This window comes from Salmo salar, chromosome ssa04, assembly GCF_905237065.1.
Source record: "Salmo salar chromosome ssa04, Ssal_v3.1, whole genome shotgun sequence".
Taxonomy (NCBI): Eukaryota; Metazoa; Chordata; class Actinopteri; order Salmoniformes; family Salmonidae; genus Salmo; species Salmo salar.
This window is the reverse complement of record NC_059445.1, coordinates 36,689,053-36,714,822: the sequence shown is the minus strand read 5'-3', so window position 1 is coordinate 36,714,822 and position 25,770 is coordinate 36,689,053. Positions and strand designations below refer to the sequence as shown.

At 43.7% G+C, this 25,770-nt stretch overlaps 1 protein-coding gene across 1 annotated transcript; it reads right to left on the bottom strand.

Moving 5' to 3' along the window:
* Positions 1 to 445: 445 nt before the first annotated feature.
* Positions 446 to 25,722, bottom strand: LOC106603005 (claudin-4-like). Its single transcript, XM_014196105.2, has 2 exons — positions 25,122 to 25,722; positions 446 to 1,484 (listed from the first exon to the last, which is right to left on the bottom strand). Exons 1-2 carry the CDS (start codon positions 25,607 to 25,609, stop codon positions 833 to 835), a joined length of 1,140 nt encoding a protein of 379 aa, XP_014051580.2. The 5' UTR covers positions 25,610 to 25,722; the 3' UTR covers positions 446 to 832.
* Positions 25,723 to 25,770: the final 48 nt, after the last annotated feature.

The window sequence follows — 25,770 nt, the reverse complement described above, 5'->3', positions numbered from 1 at the left end:
GCCCCAGGCCGAGGGATATTGACAGTTCTTTTGTTTTTCTTCCATTTGCGAATAATCGCACCAAATGTTGTCACCTTCTCACCAAGCTGCTTGGCGATGGTCTTGTAGCCCATTCCAGCCTTGTGTAGGTCTACAATCTTGTCCCTGACATCCTTGGAGAGCTCTTTGGTCTTGGCCATGGTGGGGAGTTTGGAATCTGATTGATTGATTGCTTCTGTGGACAGGTGTCTTTTATACAGGTAACAAACTGAGATTAGGAGCACTCCCTTTAAGAGTGTGCTCCTAATCTCAGCTCGTTACCTGTATAAAAGACACCTGGGAGCCAGAAATCTTTCTGATTGAGAGGGGGTCAAATACTTATTTCCCTCATTAAAATGCAAATCAATTTCTAACATTTCTGACATGCGTTTTTCTGGATATTTTTGTTGTTATTCTGTCTCTCACTGTTCAAATAAACCTACCATTAAAATTATAGACTGATCCTTTCTTTTTCAGTGGGCAAACGTACAAAATCAACAGGGGATGAAATACTTTTTCCCCCCACTGTATGTACAGTATCTCGATCTAAGAGCCTCTACCATACGTCACACAAGCCTGCACACTATAAAGCTGAACAATGAAACTAAATAGAAATGCGCAGGGGAGGAAAAGCCAAGAAGTAACAGTAAAGCACACATTCCTTCATGTAGGAGTCTTTCTAGGAGATTCTTCTCCTAGTTTTTGTGTCAGACAGCAAACAAACACGCTAATGTTCAGGATAGCGATACCTCTCCTCTTCTTTTCCTTCATTTTTTCTTCCCTCCATTCAATTAGGCAGGTGAAGAAGTCTCTCTCAGACGTAGTCCTTCCTGCCGTATCCCGCTGTGCCCCCGCTGCGAGGGGCGGAGTAGGCCATGCCGGGGGGCTTGTACCTCTTCTCCTCCCTGGGGGGGCAGGAGCTGCACAGCATGGCCCCTCCGATCAGTAGCAGGGCTGCGGCCCCCCAGCCAATGTAGAGAGAGGCCCCCAGCTCCCTCTTCTGTGCGTTGATCAGAAGGGGGTTGTAGAAGCCTTGGATGATGGTGCTGGCCGACCAGGAGACAGGGATGAGGACTAGGATCCCGGCCAGGATGAAGAAGATTCCAGAGATGATCATGACTTTAGCTTTGGAGGGTTCATCATCGATGCAGTTGGTGCACTTGGCTCCGACGATGGAGACCATCACCCCTAGAATCCCCAGGATGATTGCGATGATTGTCATGGCTCTGGCGGCCTGCAGGTCCTGGGGCAAGGCCATGAGGGAGTCGTAGACCTTACACTGCATCTGCCCCGTGCTCTGGGTCACACAGTTCATCCACAGGCCCTCCCATATGGTCTGGGATGTGATAATGTTGGCTCCGATATAGGCTGTCACCTTCCACAAGGGCAAAGCACAGACCACGATGCCCAGGATGAATCCTATGACACCCAGGGCAATTCCCACGATCTCCATGCCCATCGACATGCTAGCTCCCTGGGCTGGCTCTCTCCAACACCTGCCCCTCCTGGAGGAACGACTGACTTAACTAAGAAGTTCTTAGAACCTGCTGAGATTCTCAACTTCCAGAATCCAGCGCACAAATTCTAGAATTAACAGAGGATTCAGTCAAGCTGAGATTCTAATCAAAGACAGAAGATTCTGTTCCAAATCTGGAGCTTCTTTGTGGTTCTTTGTGTTCGGTGTTCATCCTTTTAACTCCTCTCTCGCTCTTGCGCTCTCTTTCTCGCTCTGTGTGTGGGGGTGTGATGTAGCTAAGTGATGCTGCCACATAATCAGAGATCCTTTATAGCCCAGGGTTGGCAGGAGAGGAGGGAGGGAGCAGTCACCTGGTGATGATGTCTCAGTATGGTAGAACAGGTGTTTTCAAGCTCTTCACAAAAACAATGACCTGCCCATAGAGGCTACTGGGAGAAGGGGATGGAGGGAGGAGGAGGAGGAGGGAGGAGCAGGTGAGATGAGAGAAGAGAAGGGAGGGAGGAGGCAGCCAGAGGGGAGGGTTTCACCTGTAATCTGACTCCCTCTTGACTGTTCCTTACAGTAACATAAGGACAATGACAATTAACCTGGCCTTGCCTGCTCTCTTTTTTCATGCCTTTCTGAAGAATGAATGCCCTCTAAATGTTGGTGAAAAGTATGCTGAATCATGTCTTCTGACTGGATTTACACTGTATATTTGAGGTACAGGCTGGTATAGGTGGGTCGTTCCACGAAATGAGTGCCTTTTGCGTAATGAGTGCCTTTTTAAAATGAATCAAAGACTTGCTAAAGTGCCAAAATTCTGCATTTGACATGTCCCTCCTTGCACCCTCTGTGACTTCTAGGAATATTTTAACGCACTTAACCGCACACTTTATCCACGTTTTTACCATCATCGTAAAGCTCTAGTTATTTTGTGGCTTTGACAAAGTCATTTCTGAAGATTATAATTTATTTCATGTGATTAGCGATTCATTTTAGTCTGTACCTCATTTTAAGGTCAAACCTGTTATGTGAACTGAACTCTCATTTTAATATGGTGAAACTATTCATTTTAAAATCTTTTTTTTTCAAAAGAAACATCAACATTCAACATTTTCAAAAGAAACATCAACATTCAACATCTGAAAGTAAAATCATAGTGTAATAGCGGGTATGCTTTTTATACTATGTTTGGCCACTTGCGTGTGTTTTGTGGATAAAAACTGAGTGGGTCATGCATACAGTTACACGTCAACCCTGTTACCCATAGATATACAGGCTTGAAATGTTTGATCAAATCAATTTTTTTTGTAAAGCTTGCATTAAATTGCCACTTCCTGGTGCACAGAACAAGCTTCCATTCTCCCTGTCACAGGGGGATTTATTGCTGATTTAGGATGAAATCATCAACCTTGTCACGGTCAATCCTGTTACTTTATTTGGCACTTAATATAGTAAAGTAATTTAAACATTTTTAATTTAGACATATTATTATACTTTTTTTGTTACACTTCTCAAAAGGCACCGAATTGGTGGAACAAGTCAGGAAGTGTCATATAATGGTTTGAATACAGGTGTATTTCACACAAAAAAAACATGGAGGGGAAACCAGTTATGTTGGTTTGGCGACAAACATTACGTAGCCAGTCAATTGGGTTGGGCCTGTGGCTACTTATTTGCATGGAAACACACACACAGACACACACACACACACACACACACACACACACACACACACACACACACACACACACACACACACACCTACACACACACACACACACACACACACACACAGGCAGACATACAAATACACAGGCAGGCAGATACACTCAGTAATAGCCACGCTCTCACTCGCTTATGATAGTGATTTCTGACAGCGGTCTCTTGGTCCCTTGACTCTAATGGTAATTATTCCATAGTTTGTATAATTCTTCCTTAGTTTGTATTCCAATTAGAATGTATTAATAAAAGACAATAAGGAAAAGGTTAACATTCCTGTCAGAATTGGTGTCGCTTTATTATGTCAGCCTACTTCCTGGTGCCATATGGTGACTTGGCTTTCCACAGCCAGCAGGTTTCTGTGTCTGTTCCTGTGACAGAGCGATTGTGTGTGCAAATATTCCCATATCCCTGAAAACCTGCAGAACTGTTTTCTTAGTAAATAGAGAGAGAAAGAGAGAGACAAAGAGCATAGACACCCTTAGCATACAAACCTCCCCACCTCTATGATTCAGAGGGGTTGGGTTAAATGCGGAAGACACATTTCAGTGGAATGCATTTAGTTGTACAACTGACTAGGTATCCCCCTTCCTTTCCCTCATCTCAGTATCGGTTAGATACACACTCACATTACACGGCCAGGGATCATCCATGTATACCCAATGCTAGATTAGAAACACCGTAAAAAATGTCACCCACACTTTCAATTGTTGTCCGTCATAAATATAACGAATATTCAGTAACTTTTAAATCCTTAAGAGTTACTGATGCACCCGTGCATCAATCTAAGTAACATAATAAAACAAATCCCCATCCGAATCTGTCATTTTAAGCTAGAGATATCTGGTGGCCGAGCTAAAGCAGTGTTTGTCAGACCATGAGACATCCTGAAAACTGGTCTTCTCACGAAAATGTCTGAAGTCAGTACTGCTGATGTGCCAACTTCTGTCTGTAGCGTCCGAACCGTTTGGGCTACAAACTAATATGACCGCTCTATGGTCACGATGGTGTTCTCTGTTTTCTCTACGACCCTCACAAATGTCACAGGACTTTTCAAAATAAATGGAAGTATGGAGGTAGTTTTGTGCCAAATAAATAGGGGTTAAATATGTGTCCAAAAAACTTTAACATTTCCTGAGCGTTTATATGGGCTATCATAGTAAAGGCCAAATTCAATATTTTATCAACCCTTTTTTTCAAAATCAAATAGTTAAATGATCCTGGATATGACCATATGTTAGCTTAGTTTGCTGTTTTGGCCTTAGTTGTCCGTGAAGCACTGTTCAGCTGACAAAAGCAGTTGTACAGAAAAACTTGGGGACACAACAGTTATGCTGTTTGTGGTCCAACACCCCAAGATGGCCGCATTTGTCAGTTAGTTGCCTGTGGTTACAGGTCTTTGAGGTATATTGCACAGATACAAACAACGATAACAACATTGAGATGGCTACATTTACACATGAAACCTTACACATTAATTGAACTCTGCTCTGTATGCATCTGATTCTGGTGTGTTTACAGTTTTTCTGTCCATTGATTGTACCACCTTGATAATCAACACAACAACAGCAACAGCTACACCTACAACAGTGGAGTGTTTTACAATGAAAGATACATTATTTATTGTTTTGTTTTCATTTATTTTTCTTGGTAAATTTTGGGGTGAAGCCTGGCTTCCCTTGGCATCCATGAATACATGCCACAGCTGTAAAGTTAACCTCCAATCCGATATCAAACCTACAGGGTGTAAAGACAACAGACCCTCTGCTTCAGCTTCTCAGAGGTGAGACGAGGGGGTTGATGAGATAATGCAGCATTGCAAATACATCACAAAGGATACAGTGTAAAGAGTCACTTTGGGGGCTGGGTCACACTACACTATTGATTATAAACATTTGTCTTTATTAATGTTTTAATGAACTTTTTCTAGAACACCATATCACACACTCACAAACTGAAAATATAACGTGTGTACAATTAATTGGTTAGAGAGGTCTCAAATATCACTATAATTTGTATCACCTGTAGCTTTACAATTGCCGCAAAGTTGGTTCCTGTTTCGGTTACGTGTTCGGCAACGTTGGCGTGGGTCAAACAAAAACACCCTAATGATCGACTGACAAATTGTGATGACGGCATGGTGCAGTTGGTGAGAAGGAACTGCAGCGACTTGAAGGCGACTTCATAAAAAACTCCATGATTTTTTAAAGGTTCATGTAGTCGATATAGCCCCATAATGCAAGACACTTTGAAAGGCGGTGACCAATGACGTCTTGACAAAAGTGATCCACTCAAACACACCCACTCAGTCAGGGTTGGGGTCAATTCAGAATTTTGGAATTGACTCCCATTCAACTCATGAGTTGAAATGAAATTGGCCACACCCCACAGGATGTAGAATTTGAATATGAGTGACAGGAAGTAGAATTGAACTTAGTCATAGAACACGAGTGTTTCATTGAATCTGACAAGTCACACTTCCAGATACCAAGAATACAGTATATCACTTTTCTCTGGATTTTTTTTTCCTATACTCTTTTAACCTTAGTGCTTAGAATAGCCAATTATATCTTTTCGGCAAACAACGTAGTTAAATTAGACCTTTCCTTTACATATTGTGTTTTTTATTTGAAAGCCACAATCTGTGATTGGTGCAAAGACTTTGTGGACTTTTTGGATATAATGAATATACTGGATGCCTCATGAGCATAGACTGCTGATCATCCCCATTATAACCCCAAAACAGTATGGTTTAATTTCAATGTTTACAAAAAGTACAAATGTAAACAACCCATGTATCTACAGTATGAGCATATATTGCCATCCACAAGGATACACTGTGTAGTAGTGAACGTTTTAAGCAAAAACTGGAAGCGCCAGAGTCAATCCAGGAGCTCAAAAGCTTTAAAGACCGCCACTACTAGGCCCTGTCGGATATGAAACATGTCGAAGGCAGCATCCACGCTAACTCCGTCATACGCCCGCTGCGAAAGAAGTCACGGGCCCGGCCTTCTTCACACCACATCACCAGTGAAGGAGAGTCTTTCAGCTTGGAGGCAGTGGACGGTGCCAGGGACGTACTGAAGTCTATCCACAAAAACCTGGAGAAACTGGAGATGCTTCAGACAATCCAGCAGAGCATATCAGAACTGACAGCCAGTTTAGAGTTCAGCCAAAAGGAAATAGACAATCTGAAGGAGGAGAATAAATCTTTGAAAGGTACTGTACATACCATGCGGAATGCTGTTGAGACAATCGGGAGAACAGAATGCTGAAGGAGTCACTGCTTGATAGATACAATCTCAGGGAATGAGAGACATTCTAATTTGGGGGGGATTTCTGAGGCAGACAATATCGAACCAGAGAATAGTGTGAAGGAATTTATGACTGAAAAGCTGAAACTGCCCTCTGATGTGGTGGAGAAAATCACCTTCTCCAGGGTGCATAGAATGGGGAAATCCTTCAGAGGCAGACCTCATGCAATTATTGCATTCTTTGAACATTTCAAACAGAAGGAAATGGCCAAAAGCAGAGACAGATAATTAAATGGAATAATTATGGGATGAATGACCACTTTCCTCACAACATAAATGAGACGCAAAGTACTCTATCCTGTCATGAAAGAACAAAGGGCCAGAGCGACCGAGTTGCAGAGGTTGTGGACAAACTGTACATAAATGGCCAGGTGTTCAGATACACAAAAATGACTCACTCATGGTTAACAGGTCATTCCCTGTTTACCATGAGTCCTGAATCCAGTGTTCCACTAAAAACACAGTGACTACCTGTACAAAAATGTCTTATTCTGTCAATTTGCAATTATCAAAGAAAGAACCCCATATCACCCATGTACCGTAAATTCCGGACTATAAGCCGCAACTTTTTCCCCAGGCTTTGAACCTCGCGGCTTAAACAATGACGCGGCTAATATATGGATTGTTCCCGCTTTAAAAAAAATAAATAAAAAAAAAACATTCTGTGACGTGCTCAGTTTTTTGCCGGCATGAAGCTTTCATTAGACCAATGAAATTGCCGAACGGGTTAAGGTCAAACAACTTTTTAGTTTACTGTTTAGATTAAATCGAGCGCTCTCAAACTTCCCATCATTCTGATTACGGTAGTCATTTTGTCACCCTCATCATGGCAAAGACACGGAGAAATGCCTATGATGCAGCTTTCAAGTTGAAGCCGATTGATCTGGCTGTTGGAAAAGGAAATAGAGCTGCTGCACGGGAGCTTGGTCTTAATGAGTCGATGATAAGACGTTGGAAACAGCAGCGTGAGGAATTGACTTAGTGCAAAAAGACAACTAAAGCTTACTGCAAATTTTTTTTTTTTACAAGCCGTGTTTCGTTAAAGCCTATATGTTTCTTGTTACAAGCCGTGTTTCGTTAAAGCCTATTTATTTTTGTTACAAGCCGTGTTTCGTTAAAGCCTGTGTAAAGTTCATTTGTTTCATTGTACCGGTAGGCACCTGCGGCTTATAGACATGTGCGGCTTATTTATGTTCAAAATAATATATATTTTTTAATTCAGTGGGTGCGGCTTATATTCAGGTACGCTTAATAGTCCGGAAATTACGGTAAATGTGTGTAGCCTCCCTAATAAGATCCATGAAGTCTATGACTTGGTGCATAAAAACAACGTGCATGTTCTAGCAATCAAAGAAACCCATCTGGACCATTCTATTACTGATGGACAGGTCAGCATCAGTGGTACTATGATTAGAAAGGACAGGAACAGACGTGGTGGTGGTGTAGCAATATACTCTATATATACACACAAAAGTACGTGGACACCCATTCAATTTAGGGTATTCGGCTATTTCAGCCACACCCGTTGCTGATAGGTGTATAAAATCGAGCACACAGCCATGCAATCTCCATAGACAAGCATTGGCAAAAGAATGGCCTGACTGAAGAGCTCAGTGACTTTCAATGTGGCACCGTCATAGCATGCCACCTTTCCAACAAGTCAGTTCGTCAAATTTCTGCCCTGCTAGAGTGGAAATGGTAGACCACACAAGCTCACAGAATGGGACTCGGAGGAGTGATGAAGTTTGTAGTGCGTTAAAATCGTCTGTCCTCAGTTGCAACACTCACTATCGAGTTCTAAACTGCCTCTGGAAGCAACATCAGCACGAAAAATGTTAGTCGGGAGCTTCATGAAATTGGTTTACATGGTCGAGCAGCTGCACACAAGCCTACGATCACCATGCACAATGCCAAGCGTCGGCTGGAGTGGTGTAAAGCTCGCCGCCATTGGACTCTGGAGCAGTGGAAATGTGTTCTCTGGAGTGATGAATCACGCCTCACCATCTGGCAGTCCGACAGATGTATCTGGGTTTGGCGGATGCCAGGAGAACGCTACCTGCCACAACGCCAACTGTAACATTTAATGGAAGAGGTACAATGGTCTGGAGCTGTCTTTCATTGTTCGGGCTAGGCCCCTTAGTTCCAGTGAAGGGACATCTTAATGCTACAGCATACAATTGCATTCTAGACAATTATGTGCTTACAACTTTGTGGCAACAGTTTTGGGAAGGCCCTTTCTTGTTTCAGCATGACAATTCTCCCATGCTCAAAGCAAGGTCCATACAGAATGGTTTGTCGAGATCGGTGTGGAAGAACTTGACTGGCCTGCACAGAGCCCTGACCTCAAAACCTTTGGGATGAATTGGAATGCCGACTGCGAGCCAGGCGTAATCGCCCAACATCAGTGCCCGACCTCACTAATGCTCTTGTGGCTGAATGGAAGCAATTCCCCCAGCAATGTTCCAACGTCTAGTAGAAAGTCTTCCCAGAAGAGTGGAGGTTGTGATAGCAGCAAAGGGGGAACCAACTCTATATTAATGCCCATGATATAGAAATACTACGACTAGAGTTTAATTTACCATTTCAACCACTAAAATCTGTTGGGTGTGTGTACATGTTCAAATGTATTGTCACGCCCTGGCCATAGAGAGGGTTTTATTCTCTATTTTGGTTAGGCCAGGGTGTGACTAGGGTGGGCATTCTATGTCCTTTTTTCTATGTTTTGTATTTCTTTGTTTTGGCCCGGGTATGGTTCTCAATCAGGGACAGCTGTATATCGTTGTCTCTGATTGGGAGCCATACTTAGGCAGCCTGTTTTCCTTTGGGGTTTTGTGGGTGGTTAATTTCTGTTTAGTGTTGCTTACTTGACAGAACTGTTTGGCTGTCGTTTTGTTTCTTTGTTTATGTGTTCTCAGTACAATAAATACATGATGAGCACTCAACACGCTGCGCCTTGATCTACTCCCTTCGACGGCCGTTACATGTATCTTACCTAGATATTATATGTGACAGTATTGACCGTGCTACTGATGAAAACAAAAAGTGATATTTCTCAAATATGTTAATATTAACTGGAAGCACAAGAATGAGGGCAACAAATCCAGACTTGCCACATTCAATGACAGTGTAAATCTAACGGAAATGGTTAATGCCACCACTAAATCCTCCAGAAAAAGGTTTGGCAACCAAACTTCATCATGAGAAGTTGGCGTTGGTCTGAAACCGAAAAATAAATGAAATTCACATAAGCACCACAATGCCTATTCTACCCAGGCTCTACCAAGGTTTTCCAGCACACAGTTTTGACCTACTACAGTAGCTATGTTGGTATTGTACTTCCAACTATGTGTAGGAAGGTTGCTTAGGATTCAAACCTTCTCAAACAGACTAATTCAAACTCTTAGAGGAGGTGCTTCCACAATAATGTGATGTGTACCGCATACAAGGTAAAGCATTGAATTTTTCACACACCACAGTAAGACATTATCTCATTACACTACCTTTTCATGCTGTTTTAATTAAATGAAAGCAAGCATTTTATACTTACAAGACCATTAGGCTTGATTGAGCTGTTTTGTCTTGTAGTAATGTGGTGCATGCCTGTATTTCCTTAAACTTTTGTTTTAGCAATACATGTCATTGAAAATAAATAATAAAAACATAATATTTTGGTCAGTAGGTGCCCAAAATAACAACAGGTGCTGGTGTGTTGGACACAGAAGCTCAGATAGATACAGCCCATCTGCATTCCTGATTTCTGTAACTGTTAGCTTACCTGTGTAATAATGACATAAGCTCAGAACCACTTGTGTTTCAAACGTGGTCCTGTTTTATCAATTGCTGTGCTGATCAATGGATGGTTCACTACCTCTGTCAAAATAATATGTAGCTTAAAGTTATATTTGTACTTGTATGTCTTTTTGCTGACGCAACAATAATACACATTTACAATAGACCTATACGTAAAACTACATAGAGCCAAATTATATATACAGTACCATTCAAAAGTTTGGACACATGTACTCATTCATGGGTTTTTCTTTATTTTTACAATTTTCTACATTGTAGAATAATATTGAAGACATCAAAACTATAAGTAAGATGGTGCCGGAGCAGAAGGCTGACTTTCTACATGCTCCCAACCAATTGTGTTTTTTTGTTCATTCAACTGGGTTGTTAGTAACTTATTCTTTTACTATTGTTGTACATAATGTTGCCGCTACCATCCTATGACCGAAAATAACTTCTAGACATCAGGACTGCGATTACTCACCACAGACTAGCAGAATCCTTTTTCTTCTATCATGACTCTGACAAGCCCGAGGCAGAGGATATACAGCTCAGCTCGGGAACAGGTCCCGAGCCACCGTTGTCTGCGTGAAGAGGAGGCAGAGAAAGAGAGGCAGGAGAGTGGGCTGCCTGCTGAGAAGTCGGAGACAATAGAATAAACCCTCACTTCCCTCAATTCTGCTGGCAAACATGCAATCTTTGGACAGTAAAATGGACGAGTTATTGGGAAGATTAAACTACCAATGAGACATTAAAAACATTAACATCATGCTTCACGGAGTCTTGGCTGAACGACGACAATACCAACATACAGCTGGCTGGTTATACGATGTACCGGCAGGATAGAGCAGCGGCGTCTGGTAAGACAAGGGGCGGCGGTCTATGTATTTTTGTAAACAACAGCTGGTGCACGATATCTAACGAAGTCTCGAGCTATTGCTCGCCTGAGGTAGAGTTTCTCATGATAAGCTGCAGACTAAATTACCTACCGAGAGAGTTTTCATCTACACTGCTCAAAAAAATAAAGGGAACACTAAAATAACACATCCTAGATCTGAATGAATGAAATAATCTTATTAAATACTTTTTTCTTTACATAGTTGAATGTGCTGACAACAAAATCACACAAAAATAATCAATGGAAATCCAATTTATCAACCCATGCAGGTCTGGATTTGGAGTCACACTCAAAATTAAAGTGGAAAACCACACTACAGGCTGATCTAACTTTGATGTAATGTCCTTAAAACAAGTCAAAATGAGGCTCAGAAGTGTGTGTGGCCTCCACGTGCCTGTATGACCTCCCTACAACGCCTGGGCATGCTCCTGATGAGGTGGCGGATGGTCTCCTGAGGGATCTCCTCCCAGACCTGGACTAAAGCATCCGCCAACTCCTGGACAGTCTGTGGTGCAACGTGGCGTTGGTGGATGGAGCGAGACATGATGTCCCAGATGTGCTCAATTGGATTCAGGTCTGGGGAACGGGCGGGCCAGTCCATAGCATCAATGCCTTCCTCTTGCAGGAACTGCTGACACACTCCAGCCACATGAGGTCTAGCATTGTCTTGCATTAGGAGGAACCCAGGGCCAACCACACCAGCATATGGTCTCACAAGGGGTCTGAGGATCTCATCTCGGTACCTAATGGCAGTCAGGCTACCTCTGGCGAGCACATGGAGGGCTGTGCGGCCCCCCAAAGAAATGCCACCCCACACCATGACTGACCCACCGCCAAACCGGTCATGCTGGAGGATGTTGTAGGCAGCAGAACGTTCTCCACGGTGTCTCCAGACTGTCACGTCTGTCACATGTGCTCAGTGTGAACCTGCTTTCATCTGTGAAGAGCACAGGGCGCCAGTGGCGAATTTGCCAATCTTGGTGTTCTCTGGCAAATGCCAAACGTCCTGCACGGTGTTGGGCTGTAAGCACAACCCCCACCTGTGGACGTCGGGCCCTCATACCACCCTCATGGAGTCTGTTTCTCACCGTTTGAGCAGACACATGCACATTTGTGGCCTGCTGGAGGTCATTTTGCAGGGCTCTGGCAGTGCTCCTCCTGCTCCTCCTTGCACAAAGGCGGAGGTAGCGGTCCTGCTGCTGGGTTGTTGCCCTCCTACGGCCTCCTCCACGTCTCCTAATGTACTGGCCTGTCTCCTGGTAGCGCCTCCATGCTCTGGACACTACGCTGACAGACACAGCAAACCTTCTTGCCACAGCTCGCATTGATGTGCCATCCTGGATGAGCTGCGCTACCTGAGCCACTTGTGTGGGTTGTAGACTCCGTCTCATGCTACCACTAGAGTGAAAGCACCGCCAGCATTCAAAAGTGACCAAAACATCAGCCAGGAAGCATAGGAACTGAGAAGTGGTCTGTGGTCCCCACTGCAGAACCACTCCTTTATTGGGGGTGTCTTGCTAATTGCCTATAATTTCCACCTGTTGTCTATTCCATTTGCACAACAGCATGTGAAATTTATTGTCAATCAGTGTTGCTTCCTAAGTGGACAGTTTGATTTCACAGAAGTGTGATTGACTTGGAGTTACATTGTGTTGTTTAAGTGTTCCCTTTATTTTTTTTGAGCAGTGTATATTCTTTGTAGCTGTTTACATACCACCACAGTCAGAAGCTGGCACTAAGATAGCATTGAATGAGCTGTTTTCCGCCATAAGCAAACAAAAAAACGCTCACCCATAGGCGGTGCTCCTAGTAGCCGGGGACTTCAATGCAGGGAAACTTAAATCAGTTTTACCAAATTTCTATCAGCATGTTAAATGTGCAACCAGAGGGATAATAACTCTAGACCACCTATACTCCACACACAGAGATGCATAAAAAGCTCTCCCTCGCCCTCCGTTTGGCAAATCTGACCATAATTCCATCCTCCTGATTCTTGCATACAAGCAAAAATTAAAGCAGGAAGCACCAGTGACTAGATCAATAAAAAAGTGGTCAGATGAAGCAGATGCTAAGCTACAGAACTGTTTTGCTAGCACAGACTGGAATATGTTCCGGGATTCCTCCAATGGCATTGAGGAGTACACCACATCTGTCATTGGCTTCATCAATAAGTGCATCGATGACGTCGTCCCCACAGTGACCGTACGTACATACCCCAACCAGAAGCCATGGATTACAGGCAGCATCCGCACTGAGCTAAAGGCTAGAGCTGCCGTTTTCAAGGAGTGGGACTCTAAGCTTATAAGAAATCCCGCTATGCCCTCCGACGAACCATCAAACAGGCAAAGCGTCAATACAGGACTAAGATTGATTCGTACTACACCGGCTCTGATGCTCTTCAGATATGGAAGGGCCTGCAAACCATTACAAACTACAAAGGGAAGCACATTCGAGAGCTGCCAGGTGACACAAGCCTACCGGACGAGCTAAACTACTTCCATGTCCGCTTCGAGGAAAATTACACTGAAACATGCATGAGACCTCCAGCTGTACCGAAAGACTGTGTGATCCCCCTCTGCGCAGCTGATGTGAGTAAGACCTTTAGACAGGTCAACATTCACAAGGCCACAGGGCCAGACGGATTACCAGGACGTGTTCTGCGAGCATGCGCTGACCAACTAGCAAGTGTCTTCATTGACATTTTCATCCTCTCCCTGTCCAAGCCTGTAATACCAGCATGTTTTAAGCAGACCAACACAGTGCCTGTGCCCAGGAACACTAAGATAACCTGCGTAAATGACTACCGACCCGTAGCACTCACATCTGTAGCCATGAAGTGCTTTGAAAGGCTGATCATGGCTCACATCAACACCATCATCCCAGAAACCCTAGACCCACAATTTACATACCGCCTCAACAGATCCACAGATGATGCACTCCACACTGCCCTTTCCCACCTGGACAAAAGAAAGAAATATGTGAGAAGGCTATTCATTGACTACAGCTCAGCGTTCAACACCATGGTGCCCTCAACGCTCATCAAAAAGCTAAGGTCCCTGGGACTAAACACCTCCCTCTTCAACTGGATCCTGGACTTTCTGACAGGCTGCCCCCAGATGGTAAGGGCAGGTAATAACACATCCACCACGCTGATCCTCAACACAGGGGCCAGGGCAACAACCTCTCCCTCAACGTGATCAAGACAGAGGAGATGATTGTGGACTACAGGAAAAAAAGGACTGAGCACGCACCCATTCTCATCGACGGGGCTGCAGTGGAGCAGGTTGAGAGCTTCAAGTTCCTTGGTGTCCACATCACCAACAAACTAACATGGTCCAAGCACACCATGACAGTCGTGAAGCGGGCATGACAAAACCTATTCCCCCTCAGGAAACTGAAAAGATTTGGCATGGGTCCTCAGATCCTCAAAAGGTTCTACAGCTGCACCATCGAGAGCATCCTGACTAGTTGCATCACCGCCTGGTATGGCAACTGCTCGGCCTCCGACTGCAAGGCACTACAGAGGGTAGTGCAAACGGCCCAGTACATCACTGGGGCCAAACTTCCTGCCATCCAGGACCTCTATACCAGGCGGTGTCAGAGGAAGGCCCAAGAAATTGTCAAAAACTCCAGCCACCCTCGTCATAGACTGTTCTCTTTGCTACCACACGGAAAGCGGTACCGGAGCGCCAAGTCTAGGTCCAAGAGGCTTCTAAACAGCTTCTATCCCGAAGCCATAAGACTCCTGAACATCTTGTCAAATGGCTACCCAGACTGTTTGCATTCCCCCCCCTCTCCACACCACTGCCACTCTCTGTTGTCATCTATGCATAGTCACTTTAATTAACTCTACCTACATGTACATACTACCTCAACTAAACGGTGCCCCCGCATATTGACTCTGTACCGGCACCCCCCTGTATATATATATATTTTTTTTTACTGCTGCTCTTTAATTACTTGATACTTTTATCTCTTATTCTGATTGGTATTTTTTTTAAACTGCATTGTTGGTTAGGGGCTCATAAGTAAACATTTCACTGTAAGGTCTACACCTGTTGTATTCGGTGCATGTGACTAATACAATTTGATTTGATTTGATTTGAAATAACACATATGGAATCATGTAGTAACCAAAAAAGTGTTAAACAATTCTATATATATTTTATATTATTCAAAGTAGCCACCCTTTGCCTTGATGACAGCTTTGCACACTCTTGGCATCCTCTCAACCAGCTTCATGTCACCTGGAATGCATTTCAATTAACAGGTGTGCCTTGTTAAAAGTACATTTGTGGAATTTCTTTCCTTCTTCATGCGTTTGAGCCAATCAGTTGTGTTGGGACAAGGTAGGGGTGATATACAGAAGATAGCCCTATTTGGTAAAAGACCAAGTCCATATTACGGCAAGAACAGCTCAAATATATTTTTTAAATATTTTTATAAACCTCAACTTCAAAATACTCTACTGCAACCCGCCTCACCCAATGTGGTGTGGATCTGCTTTTTTCTAAAGTATTTTTCTTTACTTCTGAACCAGAATCCCCCAACAGAGGCTAGCCAGCTAACTAGCTACTAGCTAATAGTCAGCTAACCACTGCTAGTGCTCATCAGCTAACCTATAGCTCGGAAATCTCTCGCCAGTTTGCACAACGCGATTCAAACGAGAGCGTACCGGACCTATTTTCTCTCCATATCCCCCGATTCCTATCGCAAGCTCTGAACCTTTTCACCTGGATCATCGCAGCTAGATAGCTGCAATCCGAGTGGCTACTCCTGACTAACGTCTCTGTTCCGAAGCAAGCACCAATTAGCCTGGAGCTAGCCCATGCTAGGCCCATCTCCCGGCTAGCTGAAGAGGTCCATCAGCCATTCTGGGGCTACAATACCTATTTTACCAATTGGCCCAGACCCCTTTTACCGCCGGTACGGAGCTCCTTCACGACTAGACTACCAACGTAATCTGCCCGAGGGGGTTATTCAACTGTCTCCTACATCGCGACGTCCCCTGAATGCCCATCTGCTAGCCTGCTAGCCGCGGCCCGCTAGCTGTCTAGAGCATATCGGACTGTTAGCTGAATAGGTCCATCGGCCAATTTCTTGGGCCACTAAACCTATTTTGCCAATTGGCTTGTACCCTTTTTGCTACACGAAGCCCTGCTTATCCATCACGACTGGACTACCAACGTAATCTGCCCGAGGGTTTTTTTTCCAACAGGCCCCTCCGTTGCGACGTCCCCTGAATGCCCATCTGCTAGCCTGCTAGCCGCAGCCCGCTAGCTGTCTAGAGCATATTGGACTGTTAGCTGAAGAGATCCATCGGCCAATTTCTTGGGCCACTATACCTATTTTGCCAACTGGACTGGACCCCTTTGCTACACGGAACCCTACTAATCCATCACGACTGGTCTGTCGACGTAACCGCACGAGGAGGCTATAACAGACTTCCTCCGTCGCGTCGTCCCTCTAAGGCCCTTCTGCTAGCTTGCTAGCCCCGGCCTGCTAGCTGTCTGAATCGCCGTGTCTCCAGCCAGCCTAACTACTCACTGGACCCCTATGATCACTCGGCTATGCATGCCTCTCCCCAATGTCAATATGCCTTATCCATTGCTGTTCTGGTTAGTGATCATTGTCTTATTTCACTGTAGAGCATCTAGCCCTGCACAATATGCCTTAGCCAGCTGGTTTAAATTTTTCTAGAGACAATATCTCTCTCATCATTACTCAATGCCTAGGTTTACCTCCAATGTATTCACATCCTACCATACCTTTGTCTGTACATTATGCCTTGAATCTATTCTATCGCGCCCAGAAACCTGCTCCTTTTACTCTCTGTTCCAAATGTACTAGACGACCAGTTCTTATAGGCTTTAACCGTACCCTTATCCCACTCCTCCTCTGTTCCTCTGGTGATGTAGAGGTTAATCCAGGCCCTGCAGTGCCTAGCTCCACTCCTATTCCCCAGGTGGTCTAATTTGTTGACTTCTGTAACCATAAAAGCCTTGGTTTCATGCATGTTAACATTAGAAGCCTCCTCCCTAAGTTTGTTTTATTCACTGCTTTGGCACACGCTGCCAACCCGGATGTCCAAGCCGTGTCTGAATCCTGGCTTAGGAAGACCACCAAAAAGCCTGAAATTTCCATCCCTAACTATAACATTTTCCGACAAGATAGAACTGCCAAAGGGGGCGGAGTTGCAATCTCCTGCAGAGATAGCCTGTAGAGTCTGTCTTACTATCCAGGTCTGTACCCAGGTCTGTAACAATTCGAGTTTCTACTTTTAAAAATCCGCCTTTCCAGAAACAAGTCTCACGTCGTTGCCGCTTGCTATAGACCACCCTCTGCCCCCAGCTGTGCCCTCGACACCATATGTGAATTGATTGCCCCCCATCTATCTTCAGAGCTCGTGCTGCTAGGTGACCTAAACTGGGACATGCTTAACACCTCAGCCATCCTACAATCTAAGCTTGATGCCCTCAATCGCACACAAATTATCAATGAACCTACCAGGTACAACCCCAAATCTGTAAACACGGGCACCCTCATAGATATCATCCTAACCAACTTGCCCTCCAAATACACCTCTGCTGTTTTCAACCAAGATCTCAGCGATCACTGCCTCATTGCCTGCATCTGTAATGGGGCTGTGGTCAAACGACCACCCCTCATCACTGTCAAACGCTCCCTAAAACACTTCAGCAAGCAGGCCTTTCTAATCGACCTGGCCTGGGTATCCTGGAAGGATATTGACCTCATCCCGTCAGTAGAGGATGCCTGGTTATTCTTTAAAAGTGCCTTCCTCACCATCTTAAATAAGCATGTACCACTCAAAAAATGTAGAACCAGGACCAGATATAGACCTTGGTTCTCTCCTGTGGCGTACTGCATTAGCGTCGAATAGCCCCCGTGATATGCAACTTTTCAGGGAAGTTAGGAACCAATATACACAGACAGTTAGGAAAGCTAAGGCTAGCTTTTTCAAACAGAAATTTGCATCCTTTAGCTCAAACTCAAAAAGTTCTGGGACTGTAAAGTCAATGGAGAATAAGAGCACTTCCTTCCAGGTGCCCACTACACTGAGGCTAAGAAACATTGTCACCACCGATAAATCCACTATAATTGAGAATTTCAATATGCATTTTTCTACAGCTGGCCATGCTTTCCACCTGGCTACCCCTACTCCGGTCAACTGCCCTGCACCCCCCACAGCAACTCGCCCAAGCCTTCCAAATTTCTCCTTCACCCAAATCCAGATAGCTGATGCAAAACAAAGCGTCCTTCACTCATGCTGCCATACCCTCATAAAACTGACCATCCTACCAATCCTCGACTTCGGCGATGTCATTTACAAAATAGCCTCCAACACTCTACTCAACAAATTGGATGCAGTCTATCACAGTGCCATCCGTTTTGTCACCAAAGCCCAATAAACTACCCACCACTGCTACCTGTACACTCTCATAGGCTGACCCTCGCTTCATACTCGTCGCCAAACCCACTGGCTCCAGGTTATCAATAAGTCTGCTAGGTAAAGCCCAGCCTTATCTCAGCTCACTTGTCACCATAGCAGCACCCACCTGTAGCATGCGCTCCAGCAGGTATATCCCACTAGTCACCCCCAAAGCCAATTCCTACTTTGGCCGCCTTTCCTTACAGTTCTCTGCTGCCAATGACTGGAACAAACTGCAAAAATCACTGAAGCTGGAGACTCATATCTCCCTAACTAGCTTTAAGCACCAGCTGCCAGAGCAGCTCACAGATCACTGCACTTGTACATAGCCCATCTGTAAATAGCCCATCCAACTACCTCATCCCCATACTGTATTTATTTATCTTGCTCCTTTGCACCCAGTATCTCTACTTGCACATTCATCTTCTGCACATCTATCACTCCAGTGTTTAATTGGTATGTTGTAATACTTCGCCACCATGGCCTATTTATTGCCTTACCTCCCTTATTATACCTCATTTGCACGCACTGTATATAGACTTTTTTCTACTGTATTATTTGACTGTATGTTTGTTGTATGAGTCAAACTGCTTTGCTTTATCTTGGCCAGGTCGCAGTTGCAAATGAGAACTTGTTCTCAACTAGCCTACCTGGTTAAATAAAGGTGAAATAAAATAAAATAAATAAAAAAATAAGCAGAGAAACAACAGTCCATCATTACTTTAAGATATGAAGGTCAGTCAAGAAATTGCAGCCCAAATAAGTGCTTCACAGAGTTCAAGTAACAAACACATCTCAACATCAACTGTTCAGAGACTGCATGAATCAGTTCTTCATGGCTTCCCTGTGGCTCAGTTGGTAGAGCATGGTGTTTGCAATGCCAGCATGGTGTGTGCAACGCCAGGGTTGTGGGTTCAATTCCCACAGGGGGCCAGTCCAACAAAAAAAAAATGCATGAAATGTATGTATTCACTACTGTAAGTTGCTCTGGATAAGAGCGTCTGCTAAATGGCTAAAATGTAATGGTTGATTTCCTGCAAAGAAAAGACTACTAAAGGACACCAATATGAAGAATGGAATTGCTTGGGCCAAGAAACATGAGCAATGTCCTTTGGTCTGATGAGTCCAAATCAGAGATTTTTGGTTCCAACCACCATGTCTTTGTGAGACGCAGAGTAGGTGAACGGATGATTTCCGTGTGTGTGGTTCCCACCTTGAAGCATGGAGGAGGTGTGATGGTGTGTGGGTGCTTTGCTGGTGACACATAACCAGCATGGCTACCACAGCATTCTGCAGCGATACGCCATCCCATCTGGTTTGCGTTTAGTGGAATTATCATTTGTTTTTCAACAGGACAATGACCCAACACACCTCTAGGCTGTGTAAGGGCTACAGTGAGGGAAAAACGTTTTTGATCCCCTGCTGATTTTGTACGTTTGCCCACTGACAAAGAAATGATCAGTCTATAATTTTAATGGTAGGTTTATTTGAACAGTGAGAGACAGAATAACAACAAAAAATCCAGAAAAACGCATGTCAAAAATGTTATAAATTGATTTGCATTTTAATGAGGGAAATAAGAAAATAAAACGCTGAAATGTCAATTATTTAACCCCTTTGTTATGGCAAGTCTAAATAAGTTCAGTATTAAACATGTGCTTAACAAGTCACATAATAAGTTGTATGGACTCACTTTTTATTTTTTTATTTAACCTTTATTTAACTAGAAAGGTCAGTTAAAAACTAATTCTTATTTACAATTACGGCCTACCAAAAGGCAAAAGCCTTCCTGCGGTGACGGGGGCTGGGATTAAAAATGAATAAATAAATAAAATATAAATATAGGACAAAACACACCTCACGACAAGAGAGACAACACAACGCTACATAAAGAGAGACCTAAGACAACAACATAGCAAGGCAGCAACACAACATAACAACAACATGGTAGCAACACAACATGGTAGCAGCAGAAAACATGGTACCAACATTATTGGGCACAGACAACAGCACAAAGGGCAAGTAGGTGGAGACAACAATACATCACAGAAAGCAGCCACAACTGTCAGTAAGAGTGTCCATGATTGAGTCTTTGAATGAAAAGATTGGTAGATGGGTAAAAAAAAGCAGACATTGAATATCCCTTTGAGCATGATGAAGTTAATAATTACACTTTCGATGGTGTATCAATACACCCAGTCACTACAAAGATACAGGTATCCTTCCTAACTCAGTTGCCGGAGAAGAAGGAAACCGCTCAGGGATTTCACCATGAGGCCAATGGTGACTTTAAAATAGTTACAGAGTTCAATGGCTGTGATAGGAGAAAACTGAGGGTGGATCAACAACATTGTAGTTACTCCACAATACTAACCTAATTGACAGCATGAAAAGAAGGAAACTGTACAGAATAAATTCCAAAACATGCATCCTGTTTGCAACAAGGCAGTAAAGTAAAACTGCAAAAATGTGGGAAAGCAATTAACTTTTCATCTTGAATACAAAGTGTTATGTGCAGGGCAAATCCAATACAACTCATTACTGAGTACCACTCTCAATATTTACAAGGATAGTGGTGTCTGCATCATATTATGTGTATGCTTGTAATTGCTAAGGACTGTGGAGGTTTTCAGGATAAAAAATAAAAGGAATGGAGCTAAGCACAGGCAAATTTCTAGAAGCAAACCTGGTTCAGTCTGCTTTCCACCAGACACCGGGAGATGAATTCACCTTTCAGCAGAACAATAACCTAAAACACATGGCCAAATCTACACTGACGTTGCTTACTAAGAAGACGGCAAATGCTCCTGAGTGGCCAAGTTACAGTTTTGACTTAAATGTGCTTGGAAATCTATGGCAAGACCTGAAAATGGTTGTCTTGCAATGATCAACAACCAATTTGACAGAGCTTGAAGATTGTTGAAAAGAATAATGGGCAAATATTGTACAATCCAGGTGTGGAAAGTTCTTAGAGATTTAGCCAGAAAGACTCAGAGCTATAATTGCTGCCAAATGTGATTCTAACATGCGTTGACTCAGGAGGTTGAATACTTATATAATAAAGATATATTACTGTTTTTATGTATTTTTTACAAATGTATGAATTCGTCTTCCACTTGGACATTACAGAGTATTTTGTGTACATCGTTGACAAAAAAATGACAATGAAATCCTTTTTAATCCCACTATGTATCACAACAAAATGTGGAAAAAGTCAAGGTGTATGAATAGTTTCTGAAGGCACTGTATATACTTGCTTTATACAAATGACCTCCCTCTGAAATTCTACGTCAACCACTGTCTAGTAAAAGGCAATTCTGAAGGTCAGCTAAAAGAGTCTCTTGAAGCTGACAGGATAAGTATTTCAAATTGGATAACCCCAAACAAATTAGTGCTAAATACAAAGAAAACCAAGGCAATATGTGCGAAGAGCAGAAGGAATAAACCACCCTCCTTACAGCTGACAGTTGGCGGGACACCCATAGAAGATGTTTCAGTGACTAGGCTGTTCGGTGTGCTGCTGGACAACTGTGTATCTTGGTCATCACACATTTCACAACTCTACAACAAAATTAACAGCACCTCCTCTATGCTAAGAAGGATTGCCAGAGCAAATTCTGGAACAAATCTCACAAGCTCTAATCCATAGTCCAATTACCTCGTCTGGAGCAATGCAAGTGTTGGTGACCTGAAGAGACTGCAGATAGCACAAAATAAGGCAGCTAGAATGGTTCTTCAATGTGGTTATGATTGCTCCTGCATAGAATTACATAATGCACTCAAATGGCCGACTGATGTAACATGCGCAGAGATAGCGGTTGCTAAGTGCGTCGTTGGAGCATGTGTCGACACTGATAGGATCGAAAGAAAGGGGATGTTGCTCTCGGATCAGCATTCTCACTTCAAATCTTACATTAACATTATAATTATTTCACAATACTAACGACAGATCAGCTCCTAGAGAGAAATATTATCACCTATGGCTGCAAATATTGCGGTGGTTTATTGTAATGCTTATCCCTCCCAAAATCTTTACAAAATTACAGATCTTGCACATCACTGCACACGTTAGGCTGCACATCATTAAATATATTGAGACAAATTACAGTCAGTAGCCTACTAGTAGCAAAATATAACTACATTTATTGAACATGAAATATATTTCAATATGATTATAATAGGCCTATAGCCTACTATATTTACATTTTAATGCAGCCATCTCGGTTTTTATTTTAAGCGTCTTTTTATGTCGCTTGTTTGTAGCAATTGCAAAGACATTGGAAACTATATTCTGACGTTATCGGCTGTCACCGAGAGATGGATAAACCATGTGATTCTATGTTTAACTGATATATTCTGTGTATAAAGTGACGCAGGGGGGCAAAAAAACATCTAACAACACACTTAGCTGTTCTACGAGTGGTCTGAGGCAGGCGTTAGATTACGAGCGTTTTCAAGTGCAACGTTAATTCATATGTTTTTGGGAAACAGCTTTAACGATGCTCCTACGGACGTTGTAACGATGAACTTAGACTTAAGACGCTATTGGGAATCTGGGCCCAGTCCAGCATCTCTTAAAATTGCAATATGTAACTTTTTTGGGTAACCCGACCAAATCCACATAAAAATGTGAGTTGTAGACCTGTCATTCTCATTGAAAGTAAGTCTAACAAGAGGAATATCTGTTCTATGTGTGCTATTTCTATGCTTCCCGTTCTTAAGTTTGGTTTTTGCGTCTTTCACTTTCAGTTTTGTACACCAGCTTCAAACTGCAGAAAATGCTACCTTTTTGGTTTTGGAAATTATTTTTCACAATGGTTAGATACTTGCTTGTTTTGTCACATAAACTGAAATTAGGCTAACTATTAGAATCTTAGCAACCAGGTAATGGCAGTGTCACGACTCCCGCCGAAGTCGGCCCCTCTCCTTGTTCGGGCGGCGTTCGGTGGTCGACGTCACCGGCTTACTAGTTGCCACCGATCGATGTTTCACTGTTCGTTTGGTTTTGTCTTTATTGTGTACACCTGTTTTTCATTTCGCTAATCATGTTCATTATTTAACCTCTGCATTTCCTGTTTGTCTTGTCGGTGATTGTTTGTCTGTTTTGTGTAGTTGGAGGTGTTTCTCCAAACTATGTATTTTTCTATGAGAAGATTTATTGATATTTTTAGTAAACACGTTTGTTTACCTTTATCCCTGCGCCTGACTCCTCCACTTCTCTAAGAAAACCATGACAGGCAGAGCGATTTTTGCATACTGCACCTTTAAACATTCCTGGATGCTTTTTCATGTGTGTTTGAGGTCGTTGTCCTGCTGGAAGACCCACAACCTTCAATAGAGATCCAGTTTGTAGACACTGGGTTGAGCATTTGACTACAAAACACATGATAATCTGCTGATTTCATGATGCCTTGCGCACATTCAAGGCCCCCAGTACCAGAGGCAGAAAAGCAACCCCACAGCACTATCAAACCTCTACCATCTTTGACTGCAGGGAGGGTGTTATTTTCTTTGAATGCTTCATTTGTTCATCAATAAACACAGCGTTGATCTGTATTGCCAAAGAGCTCTAATTTTGTTTCATTGGTCCACATACCATTTACCCAAGAATTTAACTTGTTTAGGTGTTTATGTGGGTTTTTGAGAAGTATAATATACTGTATCTTGTAATAATTGTTGTCATAATATACTCTATCTTGTCATAACTGTTGTCATAACAAACTGTATAGGAAATTATTAACTGGAGTTATTGTAGTTATTTCCTCTGGGAAATGAGAGGGATGTGACTCATTGCCAATAGAAAGTGCTCAGTTATGACGAGTGCCTGACAACTGATGGTAAACCAGACAGAAGTATAAAACAACAAACATCTTGTTTCGATGAGTGTATAAGGACGTTTTTTTCAGTCTCAGAGGAAAAAGAGTCAACTTGATTCTGAGCTCTGGTCACCTCAAGCCGTCCTGTGCTCGATACATCTCCCTTTCCATGAAGGCAAGGATGAGTAAAATAATTTGCCCATGCTCCTGGTATATTTAAACAAACTGTGGTAACACTCTGTTATATTCTCAAGAAACCCACAAATAAACCGACATGTTGAACACCCCCCCACCCCCCTCCTTTTCTCACACATAGTCTTTCCTGTGGGAGATGGACCTTGGAGCAGAGGAATACGCCACCCAGCTTTGGGGACGGATTGAGTACCTTGTCATTGGTTTGTCTTCCTGAGGAGGGCAGCTGCAGCAGAGACATGTTGAACACCCCCCCCCCCCCCCCCCCTTTTCTCACACATAGTCTTTCCTGTTGTAGGAGCTGGGGGCCATGGACCTTGGAGCAGCGGAATACGCCATCCGGCTTTGGGGACGGATTGAGTACCTTGTCATTGGTTTGTCTTCCTGAGGAGGGCAGCTGCAGCAGAGGATAGCCCCCCCCCCCAGCAGCAGCAATGCGGCCGCGGCCTAGCCCAGGCACAGCGCTGCCCCGATCTCCATCTTCTGTGCCGAGGGGATGATAGGGTTGTAGAACTCCAAGATGATGGGGTGGGCTGACCAGGACACAGGCACCAGCTGGGCCAGCGAAGCCAGGATAAAGGCAGCTCCGGCAGACACCATCACCTTGGCCTTCACTCCCTCCTCCTCGATGCAGTTGGCACACTTGGCTCCGATGGTCGCCACGAGGAGAGCTAAGACCCCCAGGATGATGGTGACCACAGAGAGAGCTCTGGCAGCCTTCAGGTCCTGGGGCAAGGCCAGCATGGAGTTGTACACCTTACACTGCATCTGGCCTGTGCTCTGAACCACACAGCTCATCCATAAACCTTCCCAGTAGACCTGGGCTGTGATGATGTTGGTTCCGATGACGGCTGAGACCCTCCACATGGGCAGAGCACAGCTCACTACGCTCAGTATCCAGCCCAGCACTGACAGGATCCCACCCACTAGCTCCAGAGCGAACGACGCCATCGCACCACACTACAATTAAGTCTCACTTAGGATTAAGATGGCACTCCTCTTTCTCTCACTCTCCTTTTCTTGGTCTCAGTCACTCACTCTTCTGCTGTGTCTCTTTCGCTCCTTTCCCAGTCTCTTTATTTGTGTGTGTTTCTCCTCATAAAAGGGAGTAG

Coding starts and splice junctions, on each gene's coding strand:
- LOC106603005 (XM_014196105.2), bottom strand. CDS start 25,609: ATGGCGTCGTTCGCTCTGGAGCTAGTGGGTGGGATCCTGTCAGTGCTG. Junction 1,485..25,121: donor AAGATGGAGATCGGGGCAGC/GCTGTGCCTGGG, acceptor CCAGGGAGCTAG/CATGTCGATGGGCATGGAGA.